The 21,410-nt window shown below is 35.4% G+C and overlaps 1 protein-coding gene across 3 annotated transcripts in view; it reads right to left on the bottom strand.

Moving 5' to 3' along the window:
- Positions 1 to 530: 530 nt before the first annotated feature.
- Positions 531 to 21,410, bottom strand: part of LOC308246335 (sulfotransferase 1 family member D1) — a 34,492-nt gene continuing 13,612 nt past the window's right edge. For 2 of the 3 annotated variants that reach the window (XM_080664509.1, XM_080664511.1), the window contains 6 exons: positions 17,517 to 17,642; positions 16,295 to 16,392; positions 10,457 to 10,583; positions 7,126 to 7,220; positions 3,759 to 3,939; positions 781 to 1,422 (listed from right to left, as the gene is read on the bottom strand). In XM_080664509.1, the coding sequence (XP_080520635.1) occupies positions 1,310 to 1,422; positions 3,759 to 3,939; positions 7,126 to 7,220; positions 10,457 to 10,583; positions 16,295 to 16,392; positions 17,517 to 17,642 (740 nt within the window). In that variant the 3' untranslated portion in view covers positions 781 to 1,309. Of the gene's footprint in view, positions 1,423 to 3,758; positions 3,940 to 7,125; positions 7,221 to 10,456; positions 10,584 to 16,294; positions 16,393 to 17,516; positions 17,643 to 21,410 lie in introns of all 3 variants that reach the window. The other variant, XM_080664510.1, reaches the window with a different exon arrangement.

The raw sequence follows: 21,410 nt of genomic DNA, 5'->3' as shown, positions 1-21,410 counted from the left end.
AGAATGTCGTCCAAAAGGTCATTTGGCTGTCCAGTCTAATTAGCATATTATGCTTTTATTATTATAGACTGAAGGCACAATGCACGGATTCATGTACCAGTGGGGGCCCTTGGCCTGGCCTGTGCCCTCTCGCAATCTGGGACCCCTCGGGGATGTCAGAGAGCTGGTTTCAGCCCAATCCCTGCAGGCCAGGCGAGGGACCCACCCGTGCCCGAATCAGTGCACCGGGCCTCTAGTATATATATAAGATCTTTGGTTAATCTCTTTCTGCCCTCTCCCCCTTCATCAGTTCATCAGTCTGTTCCATGTTTCCATGCCTGTGGTTTCCACTCCTGCATTGAGCATCTGCCCAGTGGTGGTCAGTGTGCATCATAGCTACCAGCTGGTCGGGTGGTCGGCTGGTTGCTTAGGATTTTATATATATAGATAGAAATTATTTATAATTATATATACCACATATAAGGACAAAAATTATAAAAGATTAAGCCTTACTTCAGTACAATTACAGAGTCACACTGACATCTTTTTTTAAATTTATCTTTATTGTTGACAGTAGTACAGATGTCCCCTTTGGTTTTCTCCCTCCCCCCATTAGCCCCCTCCACCTTGCACCCACCCCTCCCAAGCCTTCACCACACTAACACTGGCATCTTACTTTGTCCTTATGTCAGATGACCATGAGTCACGAATGATAGCACCAAAAATATTCTGAGGAAACAGAGGAATTCTAAGGAAGACAGAGGAGTTGACAGTGGCACTCTTAATTGTTCTTGTTGTTTTAATTGAGATATAATTGACATATAACATATCAGTTTCAGGTGTATAGCAAAGTAATTCAGTGATGTTTATATTGTAAAATGATCACAATAAGTTCCTAGCTAATAGTCATTAGCACACATAGTTATCATTCTAAGCATATAACAAAGATAAATTAAAACCTTTTAAGGGGATATTTTTGTTCTAATCACTCTATTTTAAAGTCTCCCCTAAATATCTTCTTTGCAAGTTCAAAGACCCAGAAGTTGAATTTTTAAAAAATAAACCAGGTAAATTTATAGATTTCAAACTTTATTTTATTGTTTAATCTTTAAGAATAGTAAAGATTATTGTGGGATGTAGTTAAAAATCACAGAGACAGTACTAATTCTTATTATGGAGACTTTTAAATTCTTTGAATATCCTATTATAAACCACCATTATTAGTAAATAAGGAGATATCACATATAAAGTTTCTTTCACTAAGTGTTTAAAGAGATTTTTTTTCTAATTTAAGTGCCAGAAAAGGAGTTGGACAAAGAGCAGGTATTTCTTAGATCTCTGAACGAAACTGCAATGTAGACCCTTTCATTTTCTTTTCATAATCTTCTTCAAATTGCTCATATTGAGCTACAGTGAACTTATTCTTCCAATCTCCTGAAATACCTGAAAAGAAACATAAATGATAAATTTGAGATTACTGTCAAATTTCCATATAAGATGAGCTCTAATTTGAATTATCATGCTTACATTTTTAAACCTTCAGCATGTCTTATCTACTCCATAACTCCATTAATTACCTCCTGCTACCACTCCCACACTCCTACACCTTCTTAGTTTTCCAAAAATTCCATGCATTTTTCCTGTATCTTATATGAAGAAAAAAACTTTTAAATAGCTTCAAGAAATGCCACTGGGAAAACATCCAATATATTCTCTTTGACTTCAAGAGATTTGTTAACAAAAGATACAGAAAATGTTTTAATCCTTTTAAGACCCATTTTCCAATGTCAAATGGTAATTTATTTTAAAAAGTTCCATGATCAAGTAAGATTAGGAAATCACAGGGTTAAATGTAATTAAGTGTATGTCTTTATTATAGGTTGCTCAATTTTCAGAATACTACCTGTATTTAAAACCTCAAAAGAAGAATACAGGACACAGCATTCACAATAAATATGTGATAAAAACAATGTCATTTTTGTAGAATATCTCACAGGAGACACATCTGGAAGTTGAGTTTTAGATTAAAAAATGGAAGAAAAAATGTCAAAGTAAATTTTTCAATCTGGCCTGGGATTTCTGAACTGTGGAATTTTATTTATATCTCCACTCTTAACATGTGAAGCCAGAGGATTCTTTGCTGGGCAGGATGTGGGGTTGCCCTATGCATTGTAGGATGTTTATCAGCATCCCTGGCCTCTATTAGATGCCAGTTACATACCCTTCTCATGACCATCAAAAATACCTCCAGATGTTTCCAAATGTCTCCTGGGAGGCAAAATCATACGTGCTTGAGAGTCAGATATCTCCAGCAAGACTTATCCATGGCATTCTTCCTAACTTTTTAAAAGAAAAATCTCTAGAATGCATAAAGATACATTATAATTAAAGTTACCTTTAACATTCTCTTTATAGGCTCATTCCAAAACTGTCTCAGTGTGTATTATTCTCTCTCCTTCATGGTAAGGAGATTTTACATCTCTGGAAATTGTCAAGTGTTGTGTGATTCATCCTTGCCTCACTAACTTTGGGCTTGAATTTTTTAATATGCTTTCGCCAATGAAATTTGAATATGTGCAATATATACCACATCTGAATTGAAGTTTTTAAAAGGCATCGCAAGTTTCCACTACCTCTGTTGCTTTTCCTCTATACCACGATAGTGGTTGTATCCCACAAACAGGCAGTTCTTTCAGCCTGAGCTTCAGAAAGAGAAAACACAAGAGGCTAAGCCCATGATAGCCGGTAAACACTGATCAGACTCAAAAAGTGCTGAGCAGAACTGCAGCAGCCACAAATGACCAACATCCACCAACATTAAGTGAAAATTAAATCTTGTGGTTTTAAGCCATTGAGATTCTTTGAGTTGTTTTATAACAAAGCTGACTAACATGTACACAACTAACAAAATCTCTCTCTCTCTCTCTCTCTCTCTCTCTCTCTCTCTCTCTCTCACACACACACACACACACACACACACACACACACACATGCAATTCAATTCAACTCATATTTATTATTTATTAAAGAACTATTTTTGTGCAAGATGCTAGCTATACATTGAGTTCAATTCTGAGGATGCAATAATTTACCATAATCATAGCAACAACCTCAAGGAGTTGACACTTTCCCTCATTAATTTAGTATGTGTAATCCTATATTCTAAAAGCCCAGTGACCATAATGGCGTAACAACCAGAATAACTGCTCACCCAGTCGCTATGAGGTGCATTGACCAACTCTCGGTCCCTCTCCCCCACCCCCCAGCCTGCAGGCTTCGATTGCGGGATGGCAAAAGGGGAACCGGGGTGGGTGGCAGCAGGGCGGGACTGGGGATTGGTGAGTGGGTGGAAGATGGCCCTGATCACAGGCTGGGCCTAGGGACCCTACCTGCACATGATTTCCTGCACTTAGCCTCTAGTATCGTATAAGCTTTTTACCCACCACAGTAAAATTTCTAAGGAATGATGGGTAGATATCTAGATAATTCAGAAAAATAAAGGGCATTCTTCTGATATATCAATGGATGCCAAGACTCATGCTTATTGATACATAAGCTCTTGAGTAAACATTTCTTATTAAAGACTTGTCTTACCTGCTAATATTACAGCAATCATAGAGTTTCTTTGCCATAAATTATTTTCTCAAATGTTTTCAGTTTTCCTACATTGTTTCTCTCAATCTCTTTCCATTTCTTATAATATTGCTCTTATTAATCCACCTACATTCTCTTTAATGTGACTAATAAGCACTATAGAAACTAGAATGTGATGTCCTCACCTTTTCTCATGAAGGGAGACACAGAATGATCCATATCAAATGTTGGTACAGTAGTATAATTTGCACAGGGATTCTGCTTCATCACATCAAAAGAACTATGATAGATGATTTTATTCACAGTTTCTTCTGGAATGTTTTTATCTAGAAATTTCAACAACTTCTGAATTTCACGCTTTGGATTCTAAAAAAATGATAAAGACAACAAATTATTTCATAAGATTTATTTAGTCATGAAGTAAACACATTAAATTATGTTCTATATATCAGTGTGGTAGAGGAAATGATTTTATATTTTATCCATACTTTTCATTTTGCTTTCCCAAGTATATATCCTACTCTTGGTTGTATCTGCTAGAAGAAATTTTTTTTCCAAAAAGTACAAAGAAAAAGACTGAATCAATATTTCAACCTTTTACATTCAAAAATAGAATTAACCTATAGAATAAAAGGTGTTGATAAAGGAAGTTATTATTATCATAAGATATAATTTTCAACATCCCCATTTTTTTATAGCTAATATCAAGAATAGGCTACCTGCTAAAATTTTTAGTAAGAAATCCTTCTCAAACTTTTCAAAAAAAAATAGAAGAGGAGGGAATATTTTTAAAGTTATTTTATAAGGCTAGCATTACCCTGATACCAAAGACCAGGGCAGTACAAGAAAAGAAAATTAGAGGCTAACATCCTTGATGAGCACAGATGCAAAATACTCAAACAAAATTCAATGGCATTTTTAAAGGAACATACACCATGTGATCAAGTGGGACTTTTTCCTGGGGTTCTAGGATGGTTCAACATCTGTAAATCAATCAAAGTGATACACCACATTAACAAAATGAAAGATAAAAAGCATATTATCATCTCAATAGATGTAATTAAAAACTATCAACAAAATGGGTATAGAAGGAACACATATACAGGGCCTATATGACAGGTCTATATCTAACATACTCAGTGGTGAAAAGCTGAAAGTGTTTTCTTTAAGACCAGGAATCATGGTTAACTACAGTTAATAATATTGCATTGTATATTTGAAAGTTGCTAAGAGAGTATATTTTAAAAGTTCTCATCATCAAAAAATAATTGTAATTATGTGTGGTGATGAATGTCAACTAGACTTAATGTGGTGATAATTTCACAATATATACATATATTGAATCATTATGTTGTATACTTGAATCTAATATTATGTTATATGTCAATTATATCTCAATAAAAACAATACATTACTTATCTCAGAGAGTTCTCATATAGTGCAAAAAAAGGATACTCTTTTTATCTTTTATACCTACATAGATTTTTTGATAGTATGAGTACATTAAGAGAACGTAAAATAAAATCCTGTTCATTTTCCAGCATAAGGAATGATGGGGAGGAGAAAGAGGCAACAATGAAGAAGAGAGATCCATTTGATGTATGTATTATGATTTCCCTTTTCTGTGCATCAGACTATACATAGGGCAGCATGTTAGATACAAATGAAAGAATGGCACTCAGGCCAAAGAGTTTGTACCCTGCTATTCATTGGCGAGGTGTCCTTGGTGGTACAAACCAAACTGAGGTAGATAGTCATAATCTTAGTGACCTGGTAAGATCGGGCATAAGGGTAATCAGAAATTTACCTTTCTGGAGCTACCCATCTTAATTCATGGAAACAGAACTAGAGTTTCTATAGTAGCTCTAAAATAATAGCTAAAGAACTAAATTTGCTGGAAATTAGACACACAACTTAATTATTCTAGTGGAGGAATTACAATGAAAGTTTAATTCCCAGTTGTGCCAAGTCCATGATGTGAAGTTTAAATGGAAGAGTGATAAGGAAAGTGTGGACTGTTCAAGCTTGTAATGAGAATTTGGGGGTGATCTGATGACGCAAGGACTCCAGGACCCTTGAGTATCTTTGAACTTTTTTCTGCTAGCAGATATAGATTTTCCTCCCATATTTGAAGAGACTAAACTTCCTTTGCTGGAAGACTGTATTATGACCTCATTTGGGAATTTTCCTCCCAAGATAATGCCTATCCTCTTTAAGATCCACCCCAACCACTACTTATTGCTTCTAGACCCACAAATAGGGTAATAAATCACCATGAATCAGAGACATAGGTACAGAATTGTTTAAACAGGATTCAGAAAAGTCAAAGAATTAGACTAAGGAGTCTACTAGAGGACATCACCTTAGCTGGGTAAGATGGTTTCCCAAAAGACTGTAGAATAGATTTCCCAAATAAGAGATTAGTGGTAGTCTTAATCATCTAAAGGAATTCAGAGAAATCTAAGAGACCGAGATGAGGCTGAGTCAAGGTACCGGATTCTGAGCAATTGAGGCAGATAAACCAGATAGTCTGTGGGGAGGGAGAGGTCAGTAGACATTGTTTCCAGGGATCTCAGCCCATCCTCATTCTTGTGATGTCTTATATAATTTACCTTTTGCCCCACACACATAGGCTCCATGTTAAAGAGAAAAGAGAGCTGTAGACAAGCTATTTGAGAAACATTCGATTTAAAGAAATGTGCAACATTTCTTAAATAGATTGTGTAAATAATAAGATCAAAATAAGTATTTTTATCAAATTAGGAAGTGAACTATTTTCCATGCTAATAATCAGACAGAAGATGAGAAAAAAATGAAAATAAATAAGGAAATTATATTGTTTTCCTATTATGTTTGCCACTTGGGAAAACAATCATAGACAAATTAAATTTGGTCTTTATGTTCAAGGAGCTTACATTAAAGAACAACAAAACATAAGTAAAGAAACACATATATAAAATAATTAGAAATGGTGGTGGATACTATTTAAAGAATAATATCAGCAAAACAGAGTTTAATAGAAAATAATGTGGTAGATTATTTAACATTGTTGATGTAAAAGAACTTTGTGGAGAAGTTACATTTAATTGAAGACATGAAGAATGAGAAGAAGTTAATCTGAAAATAGTGAGAAGAAATATTTCAGGTAGGCTCACTTACAGAGAAAAGAAACAATGGCACCAGAAGAGGTTGGAGAGATAGAAACTAAATATGCTGAAATTCATAAATCACAGTAATGACTTTATTTCTCATGTAGGGATATAATCCATTGAGAGACATATTTTTATTTAGGTTTCAAGATCATTCTTTCTAAATGGATAATTGATGCAAAATGAGATAGAATGAATAAATCAAAATAGTTGCCTGAACTAGAGTAGGAAGCAGTAGAGTTAGAAGGAAGCTGATTGCCTGAAAGATGAATTTTCAAGTCAGAGTTAATAGGATAATAAATTAGTCATATTTATAGATCAAGAGGAAAGGAAAGTGTGATACAAAAAAGGTAAAGCATAGGTTTCCTTAAAAAATAAAGAAGAAATTGTAGTTGTTTCTTACCTCTTTCATGTCTTCATAGAATAGGTAGAGGATACGATAATCTTTCCTTTTCTCCCACCAGCCCTTCACATGGTCATACCAAGAACCAAAAGCCACTACATTGAAAGATAAAATGTTTGCAAATTAAAACCATTTACATGAAGTCAAGAATTATTAAATTTTTAAATGTTATTCCAAGTGTAATTAAAAACAAAAGTGGTAAGAAGTATATACTGCTTATTTATTAGTTCAAGAAAAAGATATGCTAGTATAAGGGAGCTATATCAAATCACCCCTGCTCTCACTGAATTTACAATCTACTTAGAATAAAATACTTCTGTTATGGGATAAATTGTGTCCCCCAAAATTCTTCAGTTGAAGTCCTAAACACCAGTCAGTACTTCATAATATGACTGAATTTAGACATGGGATCTTTAAAGAAGTAATTAAATTAAAATGATGTCATTAAGGGTGGGCCCTAATCCAGATGACTATTCTCAAGCATTGAAATCTTATGGAATTTGCCTTGCTAAATTTCAGCTTTTTTTTCTGTCTTATTTGTTTTTTCCACATGGGAATGTCTATCTTACTGATTGTCCCACCATTATATTTTAGAGGAAGACTATCTGATTTTACAAGTTCAAAGTTAAAGAGGAATTTTATCCAGGGAGAAGCCTGCAACCAAGGTACGTGCCCCTGATCAGAATTGAACCTGGGACCCTTCGGTCCAAAGGTCAATGCTCTACCCACTGAGCCAAATCCAGTAGGGCTGATTTACATGATATTTAGAATAGATTTTAGACTCATAATTGATGCTGGAATAGTTTAAGACTTTTGGGGTTTGAGGTATGTAGTGAATGCATTTTGAATGTGAGGACATAAATTTGTGGGGGCCAGAAAGCAGAATATTACGGCTGAATTGTGTCTAACCTGAAATTCATTTGTTGGAGTCTGAAGCCCAATACCTCAGAATCTATATACTATAAAGGGCTAATATGCTAAGTGTCCATCCACTCATCCAACTGGTCACTATGATGAGCACTGGCCACCAGGGGGCAGATGCTCAACGCAGGAGGTGCTGAGCTGCAGTGACTTGGCAGTGGTGGTTCTCAGGTGACACATTCTGAACCAGAGAGGAGGGAGCACAATTCCTCGCATGGCTGCATGATTCCACCTTCAGCTGTGGGTTATGTTTTTGCTGGGGCACTGTCACCCCAAATCTGGTTTACTGCACACTTGTGTTTGTGTTCCATACCCTGTATGACAGCAACTTTTCATAGTGTCCTCTCACATTCTGGGACCCCTCAGGGGATGTCAGAGAGCCAATTTCAGCCTGTTTCCTGCAGGCCAGGCCGAGGGACCTCATCTGCCAGAGGGACCAAGCTCACTTGGTAGATGCAGGGGAGAGACCAAGGGAGGTTGGCTCCAGGACGTGTTCTGCTCATCTGGCCCAGTCCCGCCCTGCGGGCCACCTTCTAATTAATTTCCTTTCAATGTGCACAAATCTGTGTACCGGGTCACTAGTGTGACTATATTTGAAGATGGTGTCTTTACAGAGGTAATTAAGTTAAAATGAGCTCATTAAGATGCGTCTGTCGCCAAAGCCGGTTTGGCTCAGTGGATAGAGCGTCGGCCTGCGGACTGAAGGGTCCCGGGTTCGATTCCGGTCGAGGGCATGTACATTGGTTGCGGGCACATCCCCAGTGGGAGGTGTGCAGGAGGCAGCTGATCGATGTTTCTCTCTCATCGATGTTTCTGGCTCTCTATCCCTCTTCCTTCCTCTCTGTAAAATATCAATAAAATATATTTAAAAAAAAAAAAAAAAAGATGCGTCTGTTGAGGATCAAAATCAGTCTCACCAAGATCTGCCACTCTGGCATACAGATTGCATATTTCAAGCTAAAAATAATCAAGGCTCAGGAAGAAACTTTGGCCTTCTCCTTTATTGACTAAAATAATTTAAGAGAGTGGACATGCTCCAGAAGAGAGATATCATCATGGGATACTTCAGTTTAATTTGAACGAGTTATGGTGCAGGGAGGAACCTGGCAAAGTCCATTTCATCAAAGTCCTTCAGGTGTCCCATTGTTTCAAGATGGCCCATAAACATTTGTTTACTGAAAATAACCTTGTGCATTTGCCTTACTTCCCTGGTTCCTCCTCCCTGATCCAGAATGACATATAGACCTTATTTTGCCTTCCTGTCCTTGAAATTTTCATGTTTATGTGAATTCCCCATAATGCAAGTATTAAAACGTTTGATAAGCTGCCTTACGTTCGTTCATTCTGCCAGCCAGAAGAACTAAGAGGGAAATGGGAAAGTTTCCACATCCCTGACAGGTCTTAATCCAATATAACTGATCTCTTTATAAGAAGAGATAATTACAACCCAGACATACACAGAGAGAAGACCATGTGAAGACACGTAGAAGATAGTCATCTGCAAGACAATGAAAAGGGCCTCAGAAGAAACCATCATGAGGATGCCTTGATCTTGAATTTTAGCTTCCAAAACTGTGAGAAAATAAAGTTTTGTTGCTTAAGCCACTCAGTCTGTGGTACTTTGTGGCAGCCTTAGCAAATGAATACAGCCTTTGGTAAATAAAATTAAAACTAGAAGAGCAAGATGGCAGGTAATAATACAGACAATAGTGATACAGATGTTCATAGGAGAGGGAAAATGGGAGAGAAAAACATAAGGATGGAGAGATGAAGAAAAAGCTGTGGCAGCAGTAGAGTGTATCTAGTTCTAAGAAGAGTTGGGCATTGATAATATGAATGCGTAGACATTCTATGGACACAGAATAGTCCAAACAATGGCAGGAGAAAAAAAATTGCAAGATACCATTGAGATATATTTGCTTTGAAAAGAGACTTGGAAAATGTTTATATGAAAATTAGAGTTACTACCATGGGTATGAGTATGTTTTCTTGAAAGAGAAGATACACAAATAGAAAAACAGAAACTTGAAGTTAAAATCTTCATTTAATAATTTTTAGTTTATAGAATTAAACTGAAGAAATGGTTCAGAAAAGAGAGTCCAAGAAATATGTATAAAATCAAAACAATACAGTGACATACAGCAAGAAAAAAAGCACCTGGCAGTAGTCACCAAGTACTAATGAAACAGTGAGACCAAGGGCTTAAAAACCTGTGTGTCATATATTCTCCAAAAGTCCTTAAAGGGAAGCCATCTCTTTTTCTTCTATTATCTTCCTCATGCATTAGTAGAGTGCTAAGGGCATATTAGGTTTATAATAACTACAAAATTTATATCTGAACTTTATATATCCTTGCAAAAAAAGACTTTTCATTACGAAACTCCATGATTAAAGTAAGAATTGGACTCACCCTTCCCTGTCATGAATTTACCCAGAAACTCCTCCCAGGTTCCAGGCTCTGGGTGCAATTTTGCCATTTGGTAGAAATAATAGTAGGATACAGCCACATCTTTAGCATTCCGTGCCACATAGACCATCTGTGGAGAGAGATGATAAATCATAATTTTGTTTATAATCTTTAAAAATATGTAAACTTTTCTTACCTTGACAGAATGCCTGTTTTTCTCTTTCTCATTTCCTGATCTGGGTGTGTGTAGATATATCCTGACATAGGATATTGACAAAAACCTAATTATTTTAACACAGTCTTCTCATCCCTTACACCTCTGGGTTCTCTTTAGCCTTTGAAAAGACATCTCTTGAGCCCTAACCGGTTTGGCTCAGTGGATAGAACATCGGCCTGCGGACTCAAGGGTCCCAGGTTTGATTCCAGTCAACAGCATGTACCTTGGTTGCGGGTACATCCCCAGTAGGGGGTGTGCAGGAGGCAGCTGATTGATGTTTCTCTCTCATCAATGTTTCTCTCTCTCCCTCTCCCTTCCTCTTTGTAAAAAAATCAATAAAATATATTTTAAAAAATACATCTCTTGAAATATGGAAAACCAAGTGTAATAAGAATTAAATATTAAATTGACAAAAATTAATATTGTTCTAACAGAATATTTTTCTGTATCATTACTTAGCAAAACTAATTAAAAAACAGCAATTTTTAGAGTTGAAAAAATGTCATATTTTTCATTAAAAATAAATTACTTTTGGGTAAATTCAGTCAATAAAGATGAAACATTATTCACTCCATTCATGTTTATAATGATTCTAATTAAGAAGAAGGAGAATGAGTAGTAGTAGGAGAATAAAAAAAAAAACAAAAGAAAAACAGAAGAACATAATTATAAAGAATAAAATGGCAGTAAATACATACCTATAATAATCACTTTAAATGCAAATGGCTTAAATGCTCCATTGAAAAGACATAGAGTAGCTGAATGAATAAGAAAACAAGATCCATATATACGTTGCCTACAGAGGACCCATCTCATAATAAAGAAACATACAGACTAAAACTAAAGGGATAGAAAAAGATATTTCATGCAAAATGACTGGAGTAGTAATACCTTTATCTGACAAAATGGACTTTAAAACAAAGGCTATAAAGATTCAAGGAAGGACACTACATAATGATAAAGGGATCAATCTAACAAGAGGATATAACCATTGTACACATTTATAAACCCAACAGAGGAGCACCCAAATATATAAAGCATATTTTGATGGACATAAAGGGAGAAATTGACAGTAATGTAGTCATAGTAGGGAATTTTAACACCCCACTAATATCAATGCATAAATCTTCCAGACAGAAAATCAAGGAACAGCAGCCTTAGATGGCACACTAGACCAGATGGATTTAATTGATATCTGCAAAGCATATCACCCCAAGGCATCAGAATACACAGGATATTCATAGAACGTTTTACCAAATAGACCACATGTTAGGACACAAAATAAGTCTCAGTAAATTTAAGAAGACTGAAATCATACCAAGCATCTTTTCTGACCATAGTAGTATGAAACTAGAAATCAATCACAAGAAAAAAAACTGAAAACACACAAAGCCATGGAGGCTAAATAACCTGTTTACCAAACAATTAATGTGTTAAAAATGTGACCAAAAAAAATCAAAACATACCTTGAAACATATAAAAATGAAAACCCAACATAAACATATGGAACACAGTTAAAGCAGTCCTGGGAGGGAAATTCATCGTGTTACAGGCATATCTCAAGAAACAAGAAAAATCTCAAATAAACTATCTCATTTTACATTTAAATAAACTAGAAAAAGAACAAAAAACAAATCCTAAAATGAGAAGAAGAAAGGAACTAATAAAGATCAGAGAAGAAATAAACAAAATAGAGTCTAAAAAAAAAGTACAAATGATCCATGGAAACAAGAGCTGGTTCTTTGAAAAGATAAACAAGATTGACAAACTTACAATCAGACACATCCAAAAAAAAAAAAAAAAAAAAAAAGGGAAAGAGGACTCAAATAAATAAAATCAGAAATAAAAGAAGAGAAGTAACAAATGACATAAATACAAAGGATTGTAAGAAAATATTACACACAACTGTATACCAACGACACGGACAATCTGAACAAAATGCATAAACTCCTAGAAACATACAGTCTTCGAAAACTGAATCAGGAAAAATCAGAAAATATGAATAGACTGATTACAAATACAGAAATTGAAGCAGTAATAATAATAATTTTAAAAAAACTCCCAAAAAACTAAAGGTTCTGAACTGGATGGCTTCACAGGTGAATTTTACCCAAAGAAAATTTGACACCTATACTTCTCAAACTATTCCAAAAATCGAAGAGAAGGGAAGACTCCCAAGTTTTCTTTTTGTTGTTGTTTTGTTTTGTTTTCCCTGAGGCCAGTCTTATTGGAATTCCAAAACCAGATAAAGATATTACATAGAAAGAATATTATAGGCCAATATCCCTAGTGAACTTAGATGCTAAAATCCTTGACAAGATATTAGCAAATTGGATCCAGCAATACATTCAAAAGGTCATACACCATGATAAAGTGGGATTTATTCCGGGTATGCAAGGTTAGTACAATATCTGAAAATCCATAAACATGATACACCACATAAACAAAATGAAGGATAAAATCACATGATCATATCAATACATGCAAAAAAAGCATTTGATAAAATACAATACTCATTTATGATAAAAACTCTCAGAAAAGTGGGAATAGATAAAACCTAATTGAACATAATAAAGACTATATATGACAAACCTACAGTCAGCATTATACTCAGTGGACAAAAACTACAAGTGTTTCCCTTAAGATAAGGAACACCAGGAACAACACAAGGATGTCTGTTTTTTCCACTCTTATCAACACGGTATTGGAAATCTTAGCCACAACAATCAGGCAAGAAGAAGAAAGGAAGTTGGGGACAGGTAGAAAAGGGTAAAAGGGGGATAAATGATGAAGGAAGGAGATTTGATGGTGAACAAACAATAGACTATACAGATGATGTATTATAAATTTGTACATTTGAAACCTGGATAGTTTCATTAACCAATGTCACCCTATTAAATTCATTAATAATATTTAATAAAATATTGCATTTAATTATCTAATCAAAGGACTTGTATTTAGAGCATATGGGAAATTTTTACCTTAATAATAAAAGGAAAGAAGCCCCTATAGGAAATAAAGGAAAAAAAACCTTGATAGATACTTCAGAAAAAAATAAACAAAAAACACAATGGCATACTACTTGGTCATAAAAACAGAAAAAAAAGAAAAATTTTACCCTTTGCAGTAGTAGGGCTGGGGCTGGAGAACATTACGCTAAGTGAATGAGCAAGTCTGAGAAAAACAAGCACCATATGATTTCCCTCATATGTGGATCTAATGAACAAACTGAACTAACAATCAAAATAGAAACAGTCTCATGGGTAGAGAGCAGCTCACAGTTGTTGGGTGTGGGTGGGGTGGCACTGGGAGAGGAACATGGAGGGATTTAGCAAAAAAAAAAGAGAAAAGAGAGAAAGAACTCAGTGTGGTGATTGCTGGTGGAACGAGGAGTTGGGGGTAGTGGAGGAGGGTGCAGGGGTCCTCAAACTTTTTAAACAGGGGGCCAGTTCACTGTCCCTCAGACCGTTGGAGGGCCGGACTATAGTTTAAAAAACTATGAACAAATTCCTATGCGCACTGCAGGCCCGGGACGAGTCGGCTGCTAAGCAGGACAGGCAGCGGCACCCGGGGGGCCGGATAAATGTCCTCGGTGGGCTGCATGTGGCCCGCGGGCCGTAGTTTGAGGATCCCTGGTATAGAGGGATAAATGGTGATGGAAGGAGACTTGAATTGGGGTGGTGAACACACAACACAATACAATGTACAGTGGATGTGTTCTAGAATTGTGTACCTTAAACCTGTATAATTTAAACTCCAATAAAATAAAGAAAAAATATCTAAGCTATGTAAACATTCTTCATTTAATTATCATTATAGAACTACAAAGTAAAACCACAATGAGATGCCACCAGACATATGCTAGTATGGCTAAAGTTAAATAGTTTTAGCTCTATCTTGTGTTGATGAGGATGCGGAATAACTTCAACTTTTGCACAATTTTGTTCAGTGTTTAAATTGGTGCATATGATTGAAAAGATGTTTGAAAAACTCTACTAAAGGCGAACCAATGCATACCCTAAGATCTAGCCATTCCATCCAAATACATTTAATCAAGAAAAATATGTATATATCAATGAAAGACTTGTATAAGAATATGCAATATTTTCATTGCTGACAACCAACAACTACCCAACTGTCCACTAAAAGTGCCATGGACAAGTAAGATGTGAAACAGTCACATACACATAATGAAATGCCTTACATCAGTATTTCTCAAACTTTAGCTTGAATCAAATTCACCTGGAGGTCTTATTAAAACTCAGATGGCTGTACCCACCCCCATTGTTTCTGAATCAGTAAGACTGAACTGGGCCTAAGAATTTGCATCTCTGATGAGCTCCTTTTGCTCAGGGTACCATAATTTGTGATCCAGAGGCTACATTAAACAAAACAAGCATGATAAGAATTGATCTCACCAACACTATGTTGAATGAAATAAGCTAAATACTCAAGATTATGTATTTTATGATTACAGACAAAAAATCAAACTAGTTCATGGTGAAAAATTTCTGGATAGTGGTTATTTTGGAGATAGGGATTCTTGCCTGGAAATGTACAGGAATAGAGCTTTTAGGATGCTAGTTATTTAATTTATTGGTTTCATGGGTACACTCACTTTGTGAAAATTCATCAAGGTATAGAATATGATGTATGCACTTTTCTCCCTGAATGTTATGCTTGAATTAAGATGATTATTAAAAGAAGAAGCCTAAAACAATTCCATAAATATATAACTTATAGATTATAAATTATATATAACTAGAGGCCTGGTACATGAAATTCATGCACGGCGGGGGGAGCGTCCCTCAGCCTGGCCTGCACCCTCTCCAATCTGGGACCCCTCGGACATCCCTCTCGCAATCTAGGACCGCTGGCTCCTAACCGCTTGCCTGCCTGCCTGATTGTCCCTAACCCCTCTGCCTGCCTGCCTGATCACCCCTAACTGCCTCTGCCTGCCAGCCTGATCACCCCTACCTTGCCCTCCTGCCAGCCTGATCACCCCTACCTTGCCCCCTGCTGGCCTGATGGCCCCTAACCACCTCTGCCTCGGCCCCCAGCCTAAGCTGCAATCTGGCCTCCCTCTGCAGGAGGCCACCTGGTGGATCAGGAGAAGGCACCGCCCCCATTACCCTGCTGCTGCTGCCACTGCTGGCCTGAGACAGGGCCCTTCGCAGCCGCACCTTGGCCCTCACAGCCGCTGTGGCTTTGTCTAGAAGGATGTCCAGAAGGTCGTCTGGTAGATGTCTGCCTTAATTAGCATATTACCCTTTTATTAGTATAGTTTATATATTTATAAATTGCAATGACACTGAATTCATAAATAAGCAGTTCTGGGGTATTTAAATGTCTATTGTTTACAAGTAGACAGTGAAGGGATTTAGACAGAAAGGTATTTTAGAGAAGGGAAAACCTGAGAGAATCTTATGGCTTGGGCACTGAGTATTAGTAATCCCTTAGCTATAGCAGTGAAATCCATTGGTATATTTTGATCTTTAATATACGGACCACATTATTATTTTTTACAATGATTTACCCAGTGGTTGAAATCTCATCTTAATTCCTGCATAATATGTAAAAGAAATTACAACACAAATAAGAACTTTTTCTTTAAATTTTGCTACCTTGCAGTTATTCTTCCAAAATGAAGAAGGAAGAAGTTGAACAGGCAAGTGTGTTTTCACTAATCGAGGAGACTGCATTTTTTTCAAGTCCTCAATGCCTATAAGCATAAAAGTTAAATTACATTATAAATGTGGAATCATAAAGGTCAATTACAATATAATCTAAGACTTTGTAAACTTTAACCCCACTATATGGCTTGAAATGATTATATGGCTAAATGGCCTCATATAAATCTAAAATCTACATGAGATTAAAAAATGATTAATTTTGGTTAGTTAGGCTGTTTTATTGCCTATGAACTGTAGAGTTTATTATCTTTGTAATTGTCTATAAAATCTTCATATATAATATCTGATGAGGCAGAAACAGCAGTTGGTCAAGATGTCCAAATTTTTCCTTCATTTATTTTCTTCTTTGCCTAATTTACAATATGGGGAAATTGAACTAGAGGATTTCAAAATCCCTTTCCTGCTTTCTTTTTTGGCATTTTAATTTTTAAATTTATTTTTTAATTACAATTGACATACAACATTATATTCATTCAGGTGTACAACATAGTGATTAGACATTATAATATCTTTGAAATGATCACCCTGGTTTAAGTCTAGTACCCTTTACATCCCCATGACTATTTTTATAACTGGAAATTTGTACTTCTTCATCCCTTTCCAGCTTTCTTGAGATCAAATCAAGCTATGAGGTTCATGACTAATTTTAAAAATTTTAATAATGTAAGACTTTATAACAATGTAATAATGTAAGACTTTTTTTCCAGTGCTAAGAAAAAGGTGGGTCAACTCAATACTATACTTGCGGTCTAATCTGCACAGGCTTAAGCAATGATTCACAGAACAAAAGAGAACTAAATTCAACATTTTTTTTTCTTGAGTCTGTAAAGATCAGCTAACTAGCAATATATATGATTCTATATTGAATCAAACACTGAATTTTTTTGTGTATAATGATCACCGAATATTCAAATGTTAAAGACTTCCACCGGTCCTATTAACAAAAAATATATACTCATCAAAATTTCTTCTTATTCAGATATTATCTTTGGGTGGAAATGGAGTATAATATGGTTATTAGAATAAGTAAATACATTTTTATTATAGACTTATGATTCATATCTGTATCATTTTTCATCATCACTCCTCTAGACACCACAAAAAGATATGGGAATTTGCTCCTATGGTGAAAAGGAACATTAAGAGAAAATACCATTTTCGATTCCAGGAATTATAAGTTCCATGAATGGCACTCGGTTGTATATTGCATCCCGTTTACATTTCTCTGCATCCCCATTGTTATAGATCAAATCCACTATTTCACTGACCCAGGTTGTTCCTGAAAAAAAAAAGAAAGAAGAAAGAAAGAAAGAGAAGGAACTCTAAACTTTTCTGTCAAAAAGAGTATGAGATGGTCACAAGACATTATGTAACATCAAAAACAAAAATGTGCTCTTTGAATTCATGCCTTTTTTCTCTTCTCTCTTTTCCTAGTAGACATCCTTATATATCTTGAACATATATGATATGTATGTATTGTGCATATGTGTCAAATCTGATTAAAATACTCATAAAAGTAAAGCCTGAAAAGGAAGTAAAATATGGGGTATAAAAGAGTCATTGTGGGCTTTGGCTGGGTAGCTCAGTTGGTTAGAGTGTCCGCCCATACATCAAGGTTGCCGGTTCCAATCTCTGTTCAGGCCACATACAAGAATCAGCCAATGAATGCATAAATAAGTGGAATAACAAATCAATGTTGCTCTCTCTCTCTCTCTCTCTGTCTCTCTCTCTCTCTCTCTCTCTTTCTCTCTCTGTCTCTCTCTCTCTCATTTCTCTCAAATCAATCAATAAAAAATAAAAATTAATAAATAAACAAAATTTCTGAAAAGAGATGTTGTGGAAGTAATGATAGCTCACTTTCCTGTGTGGGATAGATGGGGGAAGCAGCCAATTTTAATGACTCTGAACTCCAGTTTGTACATTTTCTATTAATATCAAAAAGACTATTATTCTTTGGGACTGAAGGGCACTTTGGGTAAAAATGTTTAACATTTTGGTGAAGAGAAAAACAGGGGTGAAGGAAAACAAAGAGAACTTTGTCATTTTATCTGTGGTGACCAGTGTGACACTACCAAGTCAAAGACAATATATTCTGTTTGAACACAGTGGATCAAGTCACTGTTCTTTATGAAATTGTGTCTCACCAGACTTTGAGAAATTGCTATAATGTACATAAGCATATGCTTTATTTAATTGTCTATGTCATTCGATGATCTGGTTATCAAGATACTGTTTAAAAAGTGATTATAATTCATAGGAGAAAAATATCTTCTTAACTGTTCCCATCTCTTTCCCCTTTACAAAACATATAATGATAGTATCTAAATTGAATAATCATTGAGGGTAGAAACTAAAAAATTAAGTAATTAATCCATGCAAACAGCATAGTTTTTGAAGAATGATCTGCACATGGAGGCACCTTTGAAATGGTTCCAGATATTAGAGTACGTTAGGCCTCATTTTTATTTAGTCCTTTTTGTGGACAACTCTTACTCCTTCATTTCCCTAAACCATGAGTACAAGACTCATCCCCATCCTTCTAACTCAGAAAATTACAGTACTAAGAAAAAGGTGTGTCAATTCAATACTATACTTGAATAGTTTTTTGCCTAATCTGCATAGGCCTAACCAATAATTCACAGAACAAAAGAGACCTAAATTCAACATATTTCATTTCCTATCAGTGGGTGGTTCAAATAGTGGCCAATGAAATTTGATAGAAAGAAATTCTATTTTTAGATATGCTTTCAGTTGAAAATGTTTATTTTCCATCAGTTTTGAAAAAAAAAATACATGGTTTAATTAACTTTCCCTGGTTGGTATGGTTCAGTGGGAACATCCTTCTGTACACCAAAAGGAGGCAGGTTCAATTCCCCATCAGGTTTCATGTTCTATCAGGAGGCAACAAATGATGTTTTTCTCCCACATGGATGTTTCTCTTTCTCTCTCTCTCCCTTTAAAATCAATAAAATAAAAATTTAAAATTTATTTAATTTGAATATTTTAAAAAATTATCTTTATTGTTGAAAGTATTATAGATGTCTCACTTTTTCTTCCCAATTGACCCCCCCCATCCCACTTCTGTCCCCTCCCCAGGCGCTTCCTATTTGTCTATGCATATATGCATATAAGTTCATTGGTTAATCTCTTCCTGCCCCCTCCCTCTGAAATACATCAGTCTGTTGCATGCTCCAATGTCTCTGGATCTTTTTTGTTCATCAGTTTATTTTGTTCATTAGATTCCACATATAAGTGAGATCATGTGATATTTGTCTTTCTCTGACTGGTTTATTTTGAGTAGCATAATACTCTCCAGGTCCCTCCATAGTGTCTCAAAGGGTAAGAGATCCTTAACTTGGAACAAAAGAAAAGAAAAGAAAATGACCAAAAAGAGTATATGATTAATTTATGTGTAGCCACCTAGCCATCTAACATTTGTATATTAGAAAAAATTCAGCATCAAAGAGCACCTTTGTAGATGAACTATTTGTGTAATGGTACCTTCCAAAGACTTTCTTAATAGTTTCATATTTATAAATATATAAAAATAGCAAAACAACAACACATATACATTCTCAGTGATTGCCCTCTATTTTCTAAACTTGTATCACAACAAGTAAATGCAAAGTAGTTTTGGTGCTAAATAATTTTGGTTTGGGGAGCTACTCAGAAAGCAATGTAAGTAAAGTGGTAAGAAAAGAAAGAAAGAAACAAGCTTGTTTTTTATATCTACAAAAATCTGTATGGTACATCTGTTTACTTTCTGTAGGAACCCATGGCTCTAATGCAAGGTTTGTAATGTTCGCACATTAGAATTCACTAATCCAAGGCTTTCCTTCCAGGAAAAGTAATTTTAATATTTATAACCTAAAAAGAAGACCAGTGGTCAATATACTAATTAAAAATGTCTTTTCCTCATTTACATTAAGAAATGAGGCAAGAATGTAAAAGAAAGTGAACATTAGAGAGTTTAGCAATTAGAACAGTTGATTGATCATGGGCTCAAGTAAATTAATTGTACAAAAGTTAAAGAGAGCTTCATCTCTCTGATATTTCTCTGTATATCTATCACTGGTTAAACTGGAAGGCTGTCATAAAAAGATCTGAAGAAATAAAAGTTATCGATTCTTATTAAGTCATCTTAAATTCTCTTTTTTAAAAATTAAATTAAAAAATTTAAGAAAATATTTTTACCAGAGGACCAATGCATGGATTTGTGCACATTGTAAGGAAATTAGTTAGAAGAAATATTTTAAAGGCCGGGGAGGGACTGCAGGAGATTGGCCTTCTGGGGAGGGACTGCAGGAGAGCTCTTACCCAGTCCGGATCGGCCGGACTCCAGCAGCAAGCTAACCTACCAGTTGGAGCATCTTTCCCCTGGTGGTTAGTGCATGTCATAGCGACTGGTCGGATGGTTGAATGAATGGCCAGACACTTAGCACAGTGGTCAGCAAACTCATTAGTCAACAGAGCGGCAAACCGCGGCTCGCGAGCCGCAGTTTGCCAACCACTGACTTAGCATATTAGGCTTTTATTATATAGGATTGATTTCAGAGAGTAAGGGAGAGGGAGAGATAGAAATATCAATAATGAGAATCATTGATTGGCTGCCTCCTGCACGCCTCTCACTGGGGGTTGAGCCTGCAACCTGGGCATGTGCCCTTAACCAGAATCAACCCTAGGACCCTTCAGTCCCCAGGCCAATGCTCTATCCACTGAGCCAAACCAGCTAGGGCTTAAATTCTTTTTTTTGAAACTGTTTACTAAAGAGAGCAGTTATTTAAATTTATAACAAAGTATTTCTAAACATATTTATAAAACTTGTTGAAAGTAATAAAATATTAATATTTTACAAAATATTTTTAAAATATTAAAATGAACAAAATATTTAAACATTAAATTATATAGAAGTATATATATCCATAAATTCATATTCTAATTTACCAAATCATTTATATATGCAGTTTTAATATTTTTTATTTGAATTTAAAAAGAAAGACAAAAGAACAGCATTAATTTTTCTTTAGATAGAGCTTCCATTTAATTG

Source organism: Plecotus auritus, assembly GCF_963455305.1.
Source record: "Plecotus auritus genome assembly, chromosome: 1".
NCBI classification, from domain to species: Eukaryota; Metazoa; Chordata; class Mammalia; order Chiroptera; family Vespertilionidae; genus Plecotus; species Plecotus auritus.
The sequence above is the reverse complement of the archived record's forward strand: the minus strand, read 5'-3'. Positions and strand labels throughout refer to the sequence as shown.